We start from the raw sequence: 17,712 nt of genomic DNA, 5'->3' as shown, positions 1-17,712 counted from the left end.
ATTTGCGGGCAGAGCAGCACAGCTATTTCAGGTTCCCATGGCAGCAGCTGGATGGGGACATTCAGTGCCCAGCGCCCACCACGTGCTGCTCGCCCACCTGCGGCCACCCCCTCTCACAGTGATGTTCCCACGCCCATCCCCATTCCCCTGGCATTGAGAAGGGAGGAGAGCTCTGTGCCACACAGCAGGAACGAGGAGCAGAGCCGTGCAAAGGGGACGCACTGGGAATGGTACCTGACAGGTCATGGCAGGCACCCCCCCGGCGCCCACGAGGCCTCGCTCGCCCCGCAGTGATACTGCTGCTTCATCAAGGTAATTGGAGACTGCAAATTGGTCTGCTAAGTAGATTCTGCCCGTTACCATTCTCTCTTCCCACTACTTAATTCAATGATACAACACATACCTCTCCTCCTCCCACCACTTAATCTAATGATAACAGCCGTAGCCGAGTCACGGTGAAAATAAGCCATGGCCAGCTCTGACTTTGATAGGTAAACAGCCTGATTTCCCTGGCCTCCGGCCTCAGCCCCGCACGGGGCACCCCCCCGCCACCTGAACCTCACACCTCCCTTCTGCTGCTTCACCACGGTCACCCTGTGGTTTGTTATTGGCCTTTATAAAAATTGCCCGTTTAGAAAATCATTTTCATATGACATTTCATTAGAGCCTGAGTGAGCGGTTTGCCTCCAGCATCACAGCACCTGAGCCAAGAGAAAAACAAGGCAAGAGGCCATGAGGGCCAGGCTGCTGGGCCCCAAACAGAGCTCTGCCACGGCAGCATGGTGGTGGGACGCAGCTGATCGGGGTTCCTACAGCCTCCTGCCCCATCCTCAGAACCCAAAGCCCTGCTCCCTGCCGGGACCTGGCTGCTCGGCTGCCATGCTGCAGGACACAGACACAGCCTTGTGTGTATCATGCATTTCCCCTGGGAAATGTTGGACATGCTGCTGCTGGCAAGCAGCCATGAGAAGCTGCAGGGAATGGACCACCTGGAGGGAAAGGCCAGCGGAGACGAGCTGAAGTGGCAGCAGCAGTCATTTCATTCACTGCTGCTCCCGACAGAGGGCACCTCCTGCAGCGCAGCACTGCCCAGGCACCATCCTGTGGTGGAGCACCCCTGTGCTCCACAGCAGTGTTTTGGAGATGAGAGGCAAACAGGGTCACGGCGCAGCACAGAGGTGCACTTGAGGAGAAATTCTAGCAATGCTAAGTATAGTTTAAATGCCATAAATGCAGGAGAGGGAAAAGGATACGAGTGTATTAATAGTCTGAACATTTCAATCTTTGGTCCAGCAACAGCTCCCAGGATGCTGGCTCGCAGGAGGGCTGCCAGAGCCCAAGGGCATTGTGCTACCAGCACACGGTGCCAGGCTGTACATGCCTGCAGTGAAATTAAGAGCCCAGAGCAAGTGCAAGGGCAAGATCCCTTCTGGAAAATGAATAAATCAATAATCGAGGTGGCTTCTGCTCCTTGCGATCCTTGTCCTTAGGGCTTGGCCAGGCCTGAAGAGGTACAGAAAACTCTGATGGTTATTGTCAGCACTGAAGTCTAAAATAAGAAACACAGCATTTAAGCAACAAAACAGGACAAGTTTGGAAACCTAAAAAAAGAGAAGAGTAAGGGCACTACTCCAGAAAGGCTGCAGACAGATACAGAGCAGAGCAACGCGCACACACAGCTCGAAGGCAGAGGGGGCGGATGAGGGCACAGCAGAGCATGGCCCTGTCAGCTGGGACCAATGCCCACGGTGTGGCCGAGACCTCTCGTGGGCACTGGGGACCCACACAGTCAGGCAGGCACCAGGCCACAGCCCTGTGGTGAGCAGCACACAGCGACATCAGGCAGAGGTGGCCCTGGAGCTGATGCTTGTGATGTGCAACGGAGGAGCAGGCAGAGCCACACAGAGGCAGACTCAAAAGAACACCAGCTTTTATTTACAACACTCCTCAAGTGACAGACAACAGAAAAAAAGAAAGAAAAAAAAAAAAAAGGACAGTATAGCTCAATGACACAACGAAGGAAAGTTAACAGCAACCACAACTCCCCTGCACTCTGAATCCACCACGTGCTGGGCAGAACCCTTACAGCTCCCTCCCTGCCAGCTCTGAGCACAGGCAGGGGGCTGCTCCCACAGCTCCCCATGCCCCCAGAGGCACTGAGAAGCCCACAGCTGCTCTGCCCACATGGGCATGAGGGCACAGTCACTCTCCCTGCACAGAAATGATTAGACAGGAGCAAAGGTCCTGAGAAAGCCAGGCTCCAGGGCAAGTCAGATTGGACCACCACAGCCTGCACACAATGCTACTGCAAGCTGTGGACACCAGGTCTCTTCAAAGGGTACATGTTTGGGAAGTGGTGTCAGTGCTCAAACAGCAAGGAGTTGCTCAGGCAAGGATGCAAATGATCTTTTTTATCCTAAGTCAGTGCTAGCCACTCCCTCACCGCCACCTTCTTGGCTGAGGGTGGGAAGTGGCTCAGCACAACTCAGCGCTCATGCTCAGAGCATCTCCAAAATGTTTGGGGCTGCAGCCTCTCTCTCCCTCCCCTTCACAGGGAAAGAGGAGCAGCTCCACTACCAGCACTACAAGGATATGGCCCAATCTAAGCACAAGGAAAATCTGGCATTGGATGTAAACCCAAGAGCTTTGGCAACACTGACAAGTTCTGGGCATTAGCAGACTAGGTACAACCAGGGAGCAAAGAATAGGCAAAGAGTGCCAAAGTGGCAGCAGTCAGCTGCCCGATGGTGCTGAACTGCCCGGTGCTGGACTGGGGCTGCCAGTGTGTCCCTCAGCACCAGGCCAGCACCAGGTTTCCTTCCTTCTCCCCTTGGTCCACTCCAGCACCCATGAGCTCTTGGTGCACAGAAGGGAGCAGAGAGCTGGCACCGCCTCTACCGACAGCACGGATGCTCTGCCCTACCGTGCACCAGAACCCAGGAAGCCTGAAGCTCAGCACACCAGGAACAGAGATGGAAGAAGAACAAGTGACTGGCGGTGCAGCACGGAGGCCTGAGGAAGCTGTGGGTCAGGGGCTGCAACGTTTTACACAGGGCTCTGTCTAGCTTCAGGGAGCCCTTAAGCATCGTGGAATTCAGGTAGCTCCAAAGCCAGCCCCAGAGCTGACTGGCTCTCCCACGGGCGGAGTACAGTAACCAGAGGAGGAAATAACACAAAATCTCAACTTAAATCTGCTTGAGGACTTTAAAGACCGGCCGACGAGCGGAGGACCTGCCTTACGACTTCTTTGCATCTTGTGTGTTCCTCCGCTTCAGGTCGCTCAGATCGACGGGTTTAAACGCTGCGGAGAACAGAGCACAGCCTTTGGCGGCAGAGGCCGCACCGCAGCTCCCCGCCCCGGGGCCGACCCGGCGCCTCCGGCCGCGGCGTGGGGAGGGCGCGGCCGCTCACCTTTCAGGCTGGGGTTCGGCATCTTCTCCACGTACTCCTCGACCAGGCCGCGCTCGGAGCCCATCTGGCTGCGCAGGTCTCGCTCCACGCACTGCCAGGCTGCGGGAACACGGCCGGGCGGCTCGCGCGGGGCTCGGCAGCGGCCGCGGCCCCAAACCCCGCCCCCAACCCCGCCGCTCACCCTCGTAGATGAAGCGCACGTTCTCCTCGTGGGCCGGCGTGAAGATCTCGCTGCCGGCGCCGGGGGAACGCGGACCGCCGCTCCGCTTGCCGTTGTAAACGACGCGAGACACGGGGGAGCTGAAAGCGAAGCGCGGGGCTGAGCGGGGCCCGGGGCCGCGGCTGGGCCCGGGGCCGGGGCGGGGCTCACCTGGCCATGGCGCGGTGCGTGCGGCGGCGCGGCTCGGCTCGGCGCGGCTGCGGGGAGAAAGGAGAGGGCGGCCAGGCCGGGGCTAGGCCGCGGGCCGCCCTGAGCCCGTCGCCATGGCAACGCGCGCCCCTCACCTGGGCCCGACTCCCGCCTCCGCTCGCCCTCGGGCCGCCACGGAAGCGCCGCGGCGCGCATGCGCGGCTCCGCCCCCGCGGTCCCGCCCCTACGTCACGTGGTCCCGCGCCCCGCCCCTCCGCAGCGGCTGCGCGCGCCGTGTCCGAAAGCTTTATTGGAAAAGTACAAAGCGCGCCCCGGGGCGCCCCGCCGCCCCGCCCGGACCCAGCCCGAGCCCCGCGCAGCCCCGCTGCCCGGCCGTGACGCCCGTCCCCCTCAGTCCATCGTGGCGGCCTGGAAAAGCTCCACCAGGTCCTTGTATTCGGGGTCGATGAGGTCCGACGGTTTCTCCCCGTCGTCCGTGGTCGCCTCCAGGCTGGCCCCCAGCGACAGGAGGTACCTGCGACAGGCGGCGACAGCGTGAGCCCCGAACCGGGCGGCGCTCCGAGCCCAGCCCGGCCCCCGCGGCTGCCCCACCTGGCGATGTCGGCGTGGCCGTCGCTGCAGGCCATGTGCAGGGGCGTCCAGCCGTTCTCGTCCCTCTGGTGGATGTCGGCGCCGTACTTCACCAGCAGCTTGACGCAGTCCAGGTTCCCCGTGAGCACCGCTTGGTGCAGGGCGGCCATGCCTGCGAGGAAGGGACGGGTTGGCACGGCCCGGGAAGGAGCGGTGCCGTAAACCCTCAGTGCTGGGGAGGTGGGTTTGGGAAAGGACGCAAAGCCCGAGGAACTGAGAGCGGCTGCCGCAGGTTTCTGTTTTTACGGCATATGTTACCCAATTGGGGAGGTGCAGCACGTGTCTCCCCTCCGTTTCCACGGTTCTCCCCTGTATCTGAGGCTCTGTTGAGCCCCTGCCCACGGCCTGGCCCCCGTCTCCTCCAGGACACCCGCAGGCACCAGTCCTGCGCTGCCCAACGTTCAGAAGTTCCTTCCAGAGCGAGGCATGAGGCAATCAGCATACGTGGGGGGAAGCGTGGGTCATTTGAGACCTTGCCACTGTGGCCATGTGACAGCAGATGCCGAAGCCAAGCACACGAAAGAGACAAATTCTGGGCTCTGCACCAGCCTGTATTGGTTCAAGGCATTCCATAAACAGTTTTCAGCGAGGCTGGGCACAAACATAACACAATGCCTTCTCCATAAACATTAATTCCACTAGGCCACAGATCCGTGCGTGTGAGAGAGAGCAGTGTTTGTGAGCCACGGCTGGAGCCAGGAACGAAACAGAACCTTGCTTCTCCTCTCTCCTTCCCCAGAACCAGGATAGAAGAGGCAAGGGTCCCACTGCCCAGCCCTGAGCTCCACATTCCCACCCACACTCTTTGTTACTATCTGCATTCCTGCTCCTTCTCTGGATCACCCCACCCTGCCTTGTTTCCCCCTTCCTACAGCACATGGTGACTGTGCTGCTGAGGGGAGGTGCTGGGGCAGTGATGCAGGGCTCTCTCGGGCCCTACTGGCAATGGTCGGGGGCAGAACTCCTCACGAGGGAAAGAAAACAATTTGATTTCAACCACCACACTGCCATGGGCAGCCCGGAGCCGAGCTGTGTCCCAACGAGCCGTGACACTGCGCAGCTCGCAGCACTCACCAGAGGGGTAGATGGTGTCCAGAGTCACTTTCCTGGCACGTATGAACCTGCCCACCTGCTCCAGGTCCCCCTGCCTGATGTGGTCCTGAAAGACGACGTCGTTGGGGAAGTGCACCGTCCGTGAAGCTCTCAGTCTCTGGCGATACCGACTGTACCGGTGCATTGAGACTGGGAAATAGTCCTTCATGCTGCCCGCAGCCCCGGGATGCTGTGCAGGAATGTGGAGGCTGCACGACAGCCGTGTGGGCAGCACTCAGCCCGTGCTGCCCTCAGAGCACCGCTTTCTCCCTCTCCTTCTCAGGCCCTTCTCTGCTGGGAGGTGTGATGGAGCCCGGCCCCGCTGGGCCTGCTGTCAGCAGCCTGCTGAGCCTGCAGGAGGTGGCAACGGCCAGTCTGGACCCAGGACTGACGGTTTTCTGGGGGCATGGTGTTATATAGGCTCTAGGGGCTATTTTGGGGACGTGGAGCTCATGCTGCTTACTCTGATACTTGGTAATCGAGCTGCCCAGGCCGGAGCCTCCCACTTTTGGGCAGAGGTTGATGTCTCGTCTTACCGCCCACCTGTTGATGTGCCCATCCAAGGGGTCAAACCTGCTGCTCAGCATGGACGGCCCTCCAGAGGAGCTCAGAACTTCCAGCAGCAAGTCCTCGCATACACACCAGCATGCCAGGGATAGGACACAAATGCAATCACCGGGCGAGGGGAGCCAGCTGCTTGTGTACGATGGTGCCAAGTACACTCAGAACTAAGTCACTTTCCTGTAGTTGCATCAGCTGACCTGCAAGGGAGCAGTATGAGCTGTGCTTCCCAGCACGATCGCAGCGCAGCGTGGAGCACAGCCAGGCCAGGAGAAGACCAGCAGCACACGGATGCCACGAGTGACCTTCTGAGGACTGAAGTGCTGCTGGTGTTCCTGGTGATGCAAACAAGCTGCATGGCGACTGTGGTCCTGCTTCAAACCTGCAAGCGGCTGTTATGCGACAGCAGGCTTCTACTGAACAGCTTCAGAACAACAATACCACTGCCACACAGCTGCTATGGCCATTAAAGGCCTGAAACAGGTCATTGACTGTGAGATAAATCTTTCAGATCAGCCAAGGGCTCCAACAACTGCTCCTCCATCCTTGTTATCATCACGCTTTGGTGATTTTGAGCATTTTGTGCTGCTTTTGATGTGGCCTGCCCAGAGAATACAGCCATGGAACATGTCAGGAAGAATTCCTATCCCACTTCAAGAGTCACAGAACATTCATTCTGCACTGTTGCAGCTTAACCTTCTACCAAGCTCCTGTCAGGTCAGCCCATCTCACACCTGGAAGTGCCTGCTGCAGCTGTCATCTTCCGGCCAAGACACTGATCTCTGCTCAGCAGTGCTTTGCACCACACAACAGGAGGCCCAGCCATCTGCTGCAGAGACAGAAGGCTCTCAGCCTGCAGCAGTGAGCTGTATACACAAGACAACTCCAGCTCTGCCAAGAGCAGCCTGAGTGCATGAGAAAGCCCCCCTCCCCTGAGCAGATCTGTAAGCAATCCAGCCCCACTTCAGAGCTCAGCCTTGTTTACACTTTTACTGGCTCCCCAAAATTGACCTTTCTGAGCTGATTCCTAGCCAGGAACATTCCCACAGAACTTCCAAGGGTCTTCTTTTGCCCCTCTTCCAAATGTAAAACAGATTGTTTATTCAGAGCCACTATTAACATGTAGCATTGCTTATCAGCAGGCCCAGCACTGCTGCTCTGGAGCTTGGTGCATAACAAGCCAGCACCAAGCAGTGGTTGGAGCCCAGCACTGTCCCACTCCCGTGTACCAAAGTTAAGTTAAGCAACTGGCCCCAGCACCCTCCTGAGGTGCCCTCTAGGTTTGCTGTGACATTTTTAGCAAATTTCCCCACAAAAATATTTTCAGCAGTAAGTGACTGGTGTGGAAATAGCAATGTGGCTCACTAGATCATGTGAGCCTGACGACTAGCAGAGCTTCAGGCAGCCCCAGGTTTCCCTGTAGGCAAATTCCTTGGTTAACTGCTCAAGAGCAAAGAGGTCCCATCATCTCAAGCCAGCTGGCAGCCAGAGCAGCTTACTCTCAGAGCTCCAGCCAATGCATGCTGACTGCTAATAGAGCAGCTAGTCGTCTGCCTGCATAAACTCATTTACTGAGCACAATATGTGTATCTCTGTTTGCAAGTATAATGGAATTGCTTCAGGCTGTTCAAGGCATCTAGTGCCACCTGCAGAATTGGATGTGGCCAGGAAGTGTAACCTTCCAAAAAAGTTTATGGTTCTTTCAATACCATTTAGGTAGAATCACTCAAGAACCACTCTGAAAGTTTAATCCTGTCAGATCAAGTCCAAATATTCATTATGGGTTCCAGAAAATATTTAGAGACATAATAGTATTAAAATCTCAACTTTATTTGGCCGACAAATTCAGTTCCAATGTTATTATAAGCGGAATGCTAAGAACTAGGCCTGATGCAGGTCAGGCCTTTGAGGCACTCCCTTGTTCAAGTTCCTCCCCCAAACCCAGTAATTGCAAATTTCATGTTTCATGTATTTTTATCAGGCCCTCCCATACCACCCACCTTTCTGGTCAACCCATTCAAAATAATGTATGGAAAGTGACTGCAAAATGGTCTTGCATTTGATCAAAAGGATGGCAGCACACCTAAGCTGATGAGCCAGCAATCACTTCCATCCTCAGAGCCTGCCACAGCCAGTGCACAGTATTTCACCCTTCCACATTTTGAAGTCATCTTTAAGTGTCTTAAAGCAGAAGGGAAAGGAAATGAAATGTCTAGCGAGCATGAAGAGAAGCACCTTCACATCCACCTTTCACCAGGACTGATGCAGTCAGCCTATTGCCTCTTCCCCTACATACTTTGATTCCAGGGAAGAACAGCTGAGACAAATAAGAACCATGACAGGTGGAGAAATCTACAGGCTTTTCAAAGAAAAAAAAAAAGAAAAAACATTCTTGGAAGGTATTAGTGGCAATGCTCCAGAATGTTGGGCAATTAATTTCATGCTACCACTTCACAACTTTCTTCTACCCAAGAGAACAGAATACTTGAAACAAAACTGTGTACAAAAAAAGTACATCACAATAAAAAAAATAACAAACCCAGCTGGCTGGGCTGGCTACCCTAGTGATAGATCCCTTCTCAAAAGTGAAAAGAAAGAAAAAGATAGTGAAGCGTAAAGACAAGTGAGGGTGAAGCGTTATTTTAAGAGCCAATCCCTGGATTTCCAGTCATTCACCTTCTGCTTTAAATCTTAATGGGTTTCTGACTCATTGGGCTGCGTAACAGCAACCAATTTAGTGTCTGATTTTTGGGTGATGTAGATCAGTCATCTCTTTACAATTCATCCTTTTGGATTTTTTGCTCATCATCATCACCTTCCTCAAGGTCTGTTTCTTCATCTGTCTCCAGATCTTCCAGATCCTGTACAGCATACAAAAGATAACTTTGTTTCTGGCCTATCGAGGCACATTCAAAACCAAATACAGTGAAATTAGAGAACCTGTTCTGTTGCTGCCATCTCAACAAGGCATCCTCAAACTTCCCAAATTTGGAACTCTTTACAGAGATCACAGCTTAGAGACCTCTGAAAGCTGGTTACTGCATTTGTAACACCCTCTGCCCAGACAGCTGAGGAGCTAACCAAATATACAGCATGCATGATGCTCACTGCAGCACTCAGGACCCAGCCACTCAGCAAACTTCCTTAAGACGACCCAAGTACTCCAGCAGTCTGCACACCAGTTATACAGACTGCTTTTTCAAGTTTGAAGCTTTTAGTACCAGTTTACATGCATTTGTACTTAAGCATCCCAGAAAGGTTTCTTCATTTTAAACACCCAGCTCCAGCATTTTCAATAAAAGCAGTTCATTACAGGCCAGCCAGGCTTCAAGTGAACAGACTAGTCATTCTGTGAGACACTTTGGCTCACCAGCAATGCTTTCCTGCACATAATCCATGCTCTGTGTTCTAGAGAATAATGTATTAATTTTTATTACTCACATCATCAGCTGCTGCTCCATCCTGGCCTCCACTCTCCAAGAATTTCTTGAAGCCTTCTAGTGTCCTCTCTCCATTATAGTCAATTACCTACACAGGAAGACACATCAAAATAATTGTTACGGGCACCCACAGAACCACATCCCTGGAGAGGAGAATTCTCTTTCTGAGCAACAGTTAACATGCCAAGCAAAAGGGAATTTAAAAATTCACCTTCACCCAAATGAGACGAAGGAAAACAGCTCAGCCACTAGACTTCAGAGATCACTGCGAGGAGAGAATAGCCTGCAGATGAGCACACTGTCCTCTGCTATACTTCCTCTTTTTCCCAGTTCCCACTTCCCATCCCCACCGTTTCCTGTAACCCACCCTCCCACAGAGAGTCTCGCATGTTCTGTAGACTTGATGTATTCCATCTCTACAGAAGGGAAAGCCCTCCCACAAGCTTTTGCCCAGAAATGAACTCAAGCAGACAACTAAGCATTTCCAGAGCTCCCTCGTTATTCCATCAGTAGAGAGGTCAGCTGCCTTCTTACGTTTCTGCCAGAGCCTGCAGGGAAGAACTTGAGCGTGGGGAAGCTGTGAATTTTCACTGCCTCTACTTCATTGGCTGTTGAATCCATCTTGGCAATGACAATGTTCTCATGGTCCCTGTAGGTCTCTCCCAGCTTGTCCCAGATAGGAGCCAGCTGCTTACAGTGACCACACCAGGGGGCATCTGTTAATTAACAAAGATACTGCTAGCACCAACAGTCTAATGAGTTAACATCACTTAAACCCCATGCCACACATCCAAGTTCACACATGTATTTTCAACTGATGCCTCTGTGGTTTGGATTCTGTACGATGCTTCCTCCTCAACCCTAGTCATGGAGGATTTTACAACTCCTTTCATACCATTTACTTGAAAACAGATATTGAATACTACTTACAGAACTCCACAAAGACATTCTTATTCTCATCAAAAGCAACTTCCTCAAAATTCTTCCCAACAAGAACTTTGACAGGCTGCTTGTCCCAGTCTTCAGGGAGATCCTGACTCATCAGGTGAGGCTGGAGTAAGAAATAAAATTTGGAGATTCAGTCTGCTGTACAGCTATTGGAATACATATATATCACAGACAGGAAAACCTGAGAATCCCAAAGTGCCTCAGACTAATTAAAATCAGATGAATCTTTCTCTTCTGGTTATAGGAATTTCACTCCCCACCCTTAATAAGTGGGAAAACAGGTGCTTATGCATGGGAAGATCTGCAGATTAGCTCTGACAGAAGAATACTGTTACCAGTGTTATTCTCACAGGACTGAGGTCTGCTGGCAGAAGGAACAGCCAGATAAAAAGCCCCACCCCCCTAAGAAGCAGGAAGAGCAGACACCAGCTGTACTAGGTACCATATGTAACTGCTTTACTACAGTCTCCATGGTCCAGTTGTTTTACCCTTTGTTTCTTGGTATAAAGCCTGCCAGATAGTCTATATGTTAGATGGAAAGATTTTCTCTATACAGCTCTTCACAGGTAGCATTTTTTAGTGCCTGCTTGGCCAGTAGGTTTAGCACCAGTAGCATTCATCTTTGTTACCTTGATCTTGCCCTCCAGGAACTTGTTACAGAATTCCTTGATCTTGTCAGCTGTGAGGTCATCCGATTCAGGTTTGTATTTGGTCATTTCTTCTTCTAGTGTTATCAAGCGTACAGCTGGACATTCTTCTTTCTTTAGGCCAAAGAACTCCAGAATCCTTTGATTATCACTGTGGTCACTGTCTATGAAGATGAACAGGATCTTCGGAGGGGAAAAAAAGAGGCAAAGTGGTAAAGACCTTTTGACTAATTATGCTTCTCACTCATGTACGTTCATCACTCATGCACACACTTATCAATACACTCACACACGCAGTAGTTAAGTTGGCCTCTTCCTTCTGAAAGCCTGTGACAGGGCTTCCCATGACAGAATGCATGCTAGAGCTTCAACACTTCAAGCAGCTTGCATGCAGACTTGGCATCATTGTTTGTTATGGCAAGTGGTGCCTCAAGTCACCTTCCACGTTTAAGTGGATACAGGCGGACAGTTGTGCAGGAGGCAGTCAGTTCATAGTCCAAGAAATCCATCTTACCTTCCCTTTGAAGTTTCCAGCTGCGCTCTTGAAGTTGTCCAATTTCCCTTCATAATCAGACACACTTTTTGGTAAGAACAGCAGAATGTGAGTCTTGATCTCTCCTCCAAAGATTTTAGGAGCGGTCTGGGGAATAAAACACTAAACTGAAAACAGAGCTTGGCCCTACCATTCTCACTAGGTCACAAGTCAAGTACTACAGGACAGCTTTGAACAGCAAGCTTACACCTCCTTTTCCTGCATTCTTCCATCACTCAACTCATCTCTAGCACAAGCAGTTACATCACTCCTTAAACTAGCATCAGCTCCAGGATAAAACAGCACACAATCCATACTTTTAATGTCACAATGTGTTTAGGGGTTATGGAAAGCTTTCACATCCAAATACCCACCTGCTCAGTAAACTCTATGACAAGAGGCAACTGATTAGACTTGATGAAGTTCAGCAAGTTATCTTTCGTAAGATCCCCTTCAAAGTTGTTACGTCCTTCATCAAACTGAAACACAGATATTCTTACATTAGAACACTTCTATATTCTGTACGTCCTCTTTCAAGAAATGAGCACACATCAGAATTGCTACCTCAGTGATCTCAGCTGCACTGAGCACATTTCTGTCTCTCAGTGTCACCACACTCACAGTGTCTGGACCAACATACTCTTCCTCCCAGCACACAAAGTCCCAGAATCACCCCCAAGTAAGCAGCAACAAGACATTCAACCTTTATCTTCACACTGTTCTACACAGCCATGAAACAATTTGTGAAATAGGTCACTGAGAACTTTTAATAGCTGCCTTACAACATTGCTGAAGGCATTAGGCAGACCAGTGAGGAGCTACCAGAGCTGGGACAGCATTCTGCTTAGGAGTTAGCAGAGTATACATTAACCAATTAACAGACAGTGCTATGAGAAGTCTGACAGCAAAACCCACTTGCTGTGGAATTAAATAGCAGTTTTCTCAGCTCTGCAAGGGTGGTTCAGTCTCTATTGTTAGAGACAACACCACATGTTTAACACATGCATTGCACTACAGGTGCCAAATTCTTTTTTATATTAGGATAACACCTGCATGCCTGACCAGGATTCTCAGAACTTGCTCTGGCAGCCTGGAAAGGGAACAGCTTTAGAAGAGCATCAAGGTTAAAAAGGATGTGCAGGACAGCACAAAGCAGCTCTCAAGTTACTGGCAGAAACAAGACAGTGGACTGAGATAAACTTCTGCTTGAGGAAGTAAAACCACAGCTGAAAACCTGAGCAAAACTCAAAACACTTCTAATTAGTGTGAAGTTACTTCCCAGAGCATTGCATGCCTCGACACCTTCAGAATGGCTGTTTGAAGGTCAAGTCTGGATTTTGCAGCACCTAGGGCTTATGCTGCCTCAGGAGCTGCCTTTCAGACCAACGCTTCTCTCCCTCCCAACACACAACATAAAAGCAGCCACGAGCAGAGTTTCACACATACCCAATTCAACTACACTGATGTGAAATACAGCTTGAGAATTTCTTTACTATTAAGCTGGTGCCACTACGTGAGAATCCCAGTAGAAGGTGCAGCAGTAAGTCAGCCAAAAACAAAATACTGTTCTTCTCTCACAATCCCAGCTTTCCCTGTTGTAAGAAACTAACACTTTGAACTTACTGCACTTGCACCCTCAGCCACACCAATCTGAGGAACCTCTGGCTTACAGAGTATAGGCCTCTAAAGCCATAAAGGTAATAACTACAATTTCAGATGTACAGTCAAATGAAACATGCTATTCTAGCTGAAGGAAGAAAGACTGAAGTCATTAAATCCTTCAGCCTGGCTTCAGACAGACTGGTCAGAGTGACAACTATGATAAGGTTACAGATTTTATCAGTCTGAACCCAAAGCAGCTTTTTGTCCTACCTTGCTGCATCCAAGGATGCAATGCCACCACATCTAAGGAACCTCTACTTGTCCGCTCAAACCTAGAATCCTTTTATCCCCATGACTTGGATTTTAATAGCTGAAAGATGTCAATAAATGTATTTCTCATCCCACAGACCACCAGTATCCCCTTGCATATAATCCAATTGTTCCAGCCTCATCAGCTGGAACTGTAAATCCTCTTAGGAACTTCACCATAATCACCATGCAGTAAAAACTGCAGCAACAGAAGGCAGAATGAGTCTTGAAAGCAGGAGGGATCAATAACAGGTGTGTTTAAAGCAACTCTGCTAAGCCATAATCAAACAAGATACCATGGCAAGTCACCAGACCTTGGCTGTCACCCTGTTTAAAGGCCTTCAAAGTTCAATGAGGGCTGTGGGACACAGGGCACCATAACAGCTATAGCCATAAACATTTTAAAGATCATGCTGCCCATTCCTGCACCGCAGCCAGATACTCAAAAAACAAAAGTGAGAGTGAAGAAATCTTTTGGATACAAAGTCCAACAGCCTCCTGAAGGTAACACATGGCCAGGAGACCAACAAGACTGCCCTCTACTGAGCGAGGTCCTCACCCTGACCACTGTACCCTGCCAAGGGACTCAGCGCTCTGCTGCCCCATAACATGGCTGCAGGCTCTGCCTCCCATCCTCCCCACAGGCTCTGAGAATTGGAAGCTCCTAGACAGACAGTAGAAAGCCTTTCAGTTTCATTCCAGAGCATCCTGATTTGGATGATAAAAGATGGCTCAGGTGTGATGTTTGAGCTATTGGGTACCTTCTTGAAAAGGACCACTCCATCTTGGCTAAGCTGGTACTTGGAGAAAACATCAGCGCTGGAAGAAATCCCAAAAGGAATGTCATCCACAGATTCTGCTGCCAACAAAAACTCCTTCGCAGCATCTGACGTCACATCCTGGAGAATAAAGGAAGGTGTTTCATACAGAACACGTTGAACTACAGCATAAACATTCCAGGGCTCACCAGCCAGAGAACTTGAAGATCAAGTAAAGCAGGACAGCAAGTGTTTCACAATTCATGAGCCTTCCCCAGCTGTCAAGGGGCAGAAAGTAGGGAAGATCCCAAGCAAATATGAGAGCCTCTTGAATGGAAACAAACTCTACCTTAAAGAAACCAATCACAACCACTTCACTGGAATCCACCAACGTCTCTGCTGCAGCAGCATCTGTCAGGGTAGTGGCAGCCGGACCTGTGCGCTTCTTCAGCCAGCTGACAATATCATCTGCTTCTCTGCCAGCTACACCACAAAGATAAGAACACCAACTCACTTTTACCTCAGATTACGAGCACACAACCCCTTAAGTTCCCGGCAGCAGGCTGACAGCTTGCAAAGAGCCGAGATACCACTTACACCACTTCTCCTTTTGCTCCCATCGTAATTAAGTCCCCCCATTACTGTTAAGCCACGGCACGAGGGCTCAGCCTATTCTTCCCACAGCCGCTCCAGTCCAAGCACGTTTTAAACTCCGAGCAGCAGCAGCACAGCACTTCTCCACGAAGTCAGAGCCACTTCACGCAGACACACACCTTCCTCTGAGCTCCCCACGCTGCTGCTCACCCTCAGAGCCCAGCAACGCCGTAACCCCCACCCCTTCGCCCTCAGCTCCGTTCAGCCTCTCCCGCCCAGCTCCCCCATTTTTCGAGCCCGTGCCACGAAGCCGCACAGCGCCGATCCCCCCGCGCCGCTTCGCCCCGCAGACCTTTGTCCGCCCGCGGCGCGGTGCCGCGGCGCCACGTGCGCGTGAACGGAGCAAGGGCCGCTGCCACGTCGCCGCCCGCGCCGCTCACCTGTGTACTCGCGGGGCGCGGCCTTGTCCCCGTTGCGGAAGAACTTGATGGTGGGATAACCGCGCACGCCGAACTGCTGCGCCAGCTCCGCCTCCTCCGTGGCGTCCACCTTGGCCAGGCGGATCTCCGAGCCTTCCGCCTTCAGCTGCGCCGCCGCCTTCGCGTACTCCGGAGCCAACGCCTTGCAGTGCCCGCACCACGGCGCGTCTGCGGGGCGGCAGTCAGCGGGGCTGCGGACGCGGCTCGCCGCCCCGCCCGCCCGCCCCACCGCCCCCAGCCCCGCTCCGCCGCTCCTCCGGCCCGGCCCCGCCCGCCCCGGCCGCACTCACAGAACTCCACGAGCAGGTGGCGGTGCGCCGCTAAGGCCTGCTCGAAGTTGGCGGCGCGCAGCACCAGCACTCCGTCCTCCTCCTCCAGGGGCTCCGCGAGGCCGAGCGGCGGCACGAGGCAGAGCAGCGCTACGATCGCGCGCAGCCGCACCGCGGCCATGGCGGCTCAGGGACGGGACGGGCCGGGCGTGTGGCTGCCGGCGCCTCCTCCCTTATAAACCCGCCTCCCGCCGCCGCCGCGCCCCATTGGTCGCGCCGCGCTGGCGCCTCCGCCGCCTGTCATTGGCTTGGTGCGGCGCCCGGGCAGCCGCGCGGCTTCCATTGGTCGGCGCGTTGGGCGCGCCCCCCGGCCGCCGCCGCCGATTGGCCGTCGGCCTCGCTCTCTTCCCGCGGGTCGCCATTGGTCTTTTTCCCCGCTGCGTCGGCCGCCATTGGCCGGCGTCTCTGTCTCGCGCGGCCGTTTGCCGTCGAACGTGGCAGTTGGGCGGTCCCGGCGGGGGGCACTGCGCCTGCGCGCCAGGAGACGCGCGTGGTGGATTCTGACTGGGCCGTGTCCACCGCCCTCTGACCTGAACCGGAAGTAGAAGCGCCTCTTCCTGTGCGCGCTTCTCTTGCCCAGGGGAGCGTGCGGGCACGTGACGCAGCGCGGCACGTCGTTATGGCAGCGGGGTCTGGCCTTGCTGGGCCGTAGCGATGGACACCGGCCGCGTTCCACGAGCAAGGCCCAGACCGGTGCGCGAGGGGCTGCTCAGTTTCCCTGCGGCCTCCCCCTCCTTCCTGCAAACCACAGGGCCTGCAGCGAGCAGCTGTCCTGCTAGGCAGGAGCCCCTCCACGACTCGGCACGAAGCTCGGCTGCCACGCCCTGCCCACAGCCACTGCCCCGTGGAGAACCTGCGTGGCCTTTGGCTGCAGCGTTGGCACGCAGGGGCTGCCCATTGATAAGGGCCGAGCCGCGCCCCACCAGCACGGGAAACCTCTTGCAAAACAGACCTTCTGCTCTTTGCTCTCCTCCTGCTTCCCTGTGCTGGGACTGAGCCATGCGTGCCCAAGGGCAGCAGTGCTGGAAGCAAGGAGCTCCCCTGTTCTCCATGGACACCTTCATCTTTCTCTCAGCACTGGGAGCAGAGGTCCTTTCCAGGAGCTTGGGCTCTTCTCTGACACAGAAAGAATCCAGCCAAGTTTTAGATGATGAAGCTTCTCTGAGCAAGGCAGCCTGCACGCAGCAGCTCTCATCAGTTACAAAGAGCGTAGTGGTGAGGGAGGTTCCTCCCCCTTTGCTCTGCCCTGGGGAAGCTACATCTGGAGCACTGTGCTTAGTGCTGGGCTCCCCAGTTCCAGGCAGATAGGGAACTGCTGGAGAGATCCCAGTAGAGGGCTACAGAGATGATGGAGGCCTGGGACATCTCCTGATGGGGATGGGCTGAGAGCCCTGGGCCTCTTCAGCCTGGAGAAGAGAAGGCTAAGGGGGAGCTGAGCAATGCTTATCTATATCTAAAGGCAGGAGTTGAGCAGGCACGGCCACGCTGTTTTCAGTTGTGTCCTGCAATAGGACAAGGAGCAATGGGCATAAGCTGGAACCCAGGAAGTTCCATATTAACATGAGAAAAAAACTTATTTGAGTGTAGGAGGCAGCCCAGGGAGGTTGTAGAGTCTCTTTGGAGATATTCAAAACCCACCTGGATGCTTTCCTGTGCAACCTGCTCTAGAGAACCTGATTTAGCAGGGGGTTGGACCTGCAGACGTCCATTCCAACCCCTACAATTCTGTTGTCACCTGACAGCAGCTGCACAGGGCTGCAGGCACAGGCATGCCAAGCACCCAGGGTGGGGAATCGGCTGCTGGAGAAAGCGATCCCACACTCGTTCACACTTGGCTGCCTCACAGCCTGGCTGGTTCCATGGGCAAGAGAGTGTTTGGCAGCCACTACTCTGAGCAAACAGCTCATTATCTACAAGCGGGGCTCTATGGGGATGCTTCTTGCTGTAGGGGCCAGGCTGTGAACTGAGACAGCTCTTGCCAGAAAACCATCACCTGATGCTGGCAGGGGC

The 17,712-nt window shown here is 53.3% G+C and overlaps 3 protein-coding genes across 5 annotated transcripts; all 3 read right to left on the bottom strand.

Annotated features, from left to right (window-relative positions):
• Positions 1-1,195: 1,195 nt before the first annotated feature.
• On the bottom strand, positions 1,196-4,005 carry MCRIP1 (MAPK regulated corepressor interacting protein 1). Of its 2 annotated transcripts, XM_090121799.1 has the most exons (6): positions 3,916-3,983; positions 3,782-3,828; positions 3,593-3,711; positions 3,412-3,510; positions 3,236-3,301; positions 1,196-1,503 (listed from the first exon to the last, which is right to left on the bottom strand). In XM_090121799.1, exons 2-5 carry the CDS (start codon positions 3,787-3,789, stop codon positions 3,237-3,239), a joined length of 291 nt encoding a protein of 96 aa, XP_089977925.1. In that variant the 5' UTR covers positions 3,790-3,828; positions 3,916-3,983; the 3' UTR covers positions 1,196-1,503; position 3,236. The 2 variants fall into 2 exon arrangements, with proteins under 2 accessions (XP_089977925.1, XP_089977926.1); XM_090121800.1 differs by lacking the exon at positions 1,196-1,503 and having other exon boundaries at positions 1,914-3,301; positions 3,916-4,005.
• A 53-nt stretch (positions 4,006-4,058) lies between these two features.
• Positions 4,059-6,037, bottom strand: PPP1R27 (protein phosphatase 1 regulatory subunit 27). Of its 2 annotated transcripts, none has more exons than XM_090121798.1 (3): positions 4,670-5,441; positions 4,373-4,523; positions 4,059-4,295 (listed from the first exon to the last, which is right to left on the bottom strand). In XM_090121798.1, the coding sequence occupies exons 1-3, from the start codon at positions 4,851-4,853 to the stop codon at positions 4,172-4,174; spliced, it is 459 nt and encodes a 152-aa protein (XP_089977924.1). In that variant the 5' UTR covers positions 4,854-5,441; the 3' UTR covers positions 4,059-4,171. The 2 variants fall into 2 exon arrangements, with proteins under 2 accessions (XP_089977924.1, XP_031454849.1); XM_031598989.2 differs by lacking the exon at positions 4,670-5,441 and adding an exon at positions 5,486-6,037 and having other exon boundaries at positions 4,062-4,295.
• A 1,836-nt stretch (positions 6,038-7,873) lies between these two features.
• Positions 7,874-15,880, bottom strand: P4HB (prolyl 4-hydroxylase subunit beta). Its single transcript, XM_031598988.2, has 11 exons — positions 15,664-15,880; positions 15,335-15,541; positions 14,650-14,783; positions 14,304-14,441; positions 12,006-12,110; positions 11,614-11,739; positions 11,082-11,282; positions 10,435-10,555; positions 10,039-10,220; positions 9,506-9,592; positions 7,874-8,925 (listed from the first exon to the last, which is right to left on the bottom strand). Exons 1-11 carry the CDS (start codon positions 15,821-15,823, stop codon positions 8,839-8,841), a joined length of 1,548 nt encoding a protein of 515 aa, XP_031454848.1. The 5' UTR covers positions 15,824-15,880; the 3' UTR covers positions 7,874-8,838.
• Between the last annotated feature and the right edge of the window lie 1,832 nt (positions 15,881-17,712).

This window comes from Phasianus colchicus, chromosome 20 (assembly GCF_987193195.1).
Source record: "Phasianus colchicus chromosome 20, bPhaCol1.hap1.1, whole genome shotgun sequence".
NCBI classification, from domain to species: Eukaryota; Metazoa; Chordata; class Aves; order Galliformes; family Phasianidae; genus Phasianus; species Phasianus colchicus.
The sequence above is the reverse complement of the archived record's forward strand: the minus strand, read 5'-3'. Positions and strand labels throughout refer to the sequence as shown.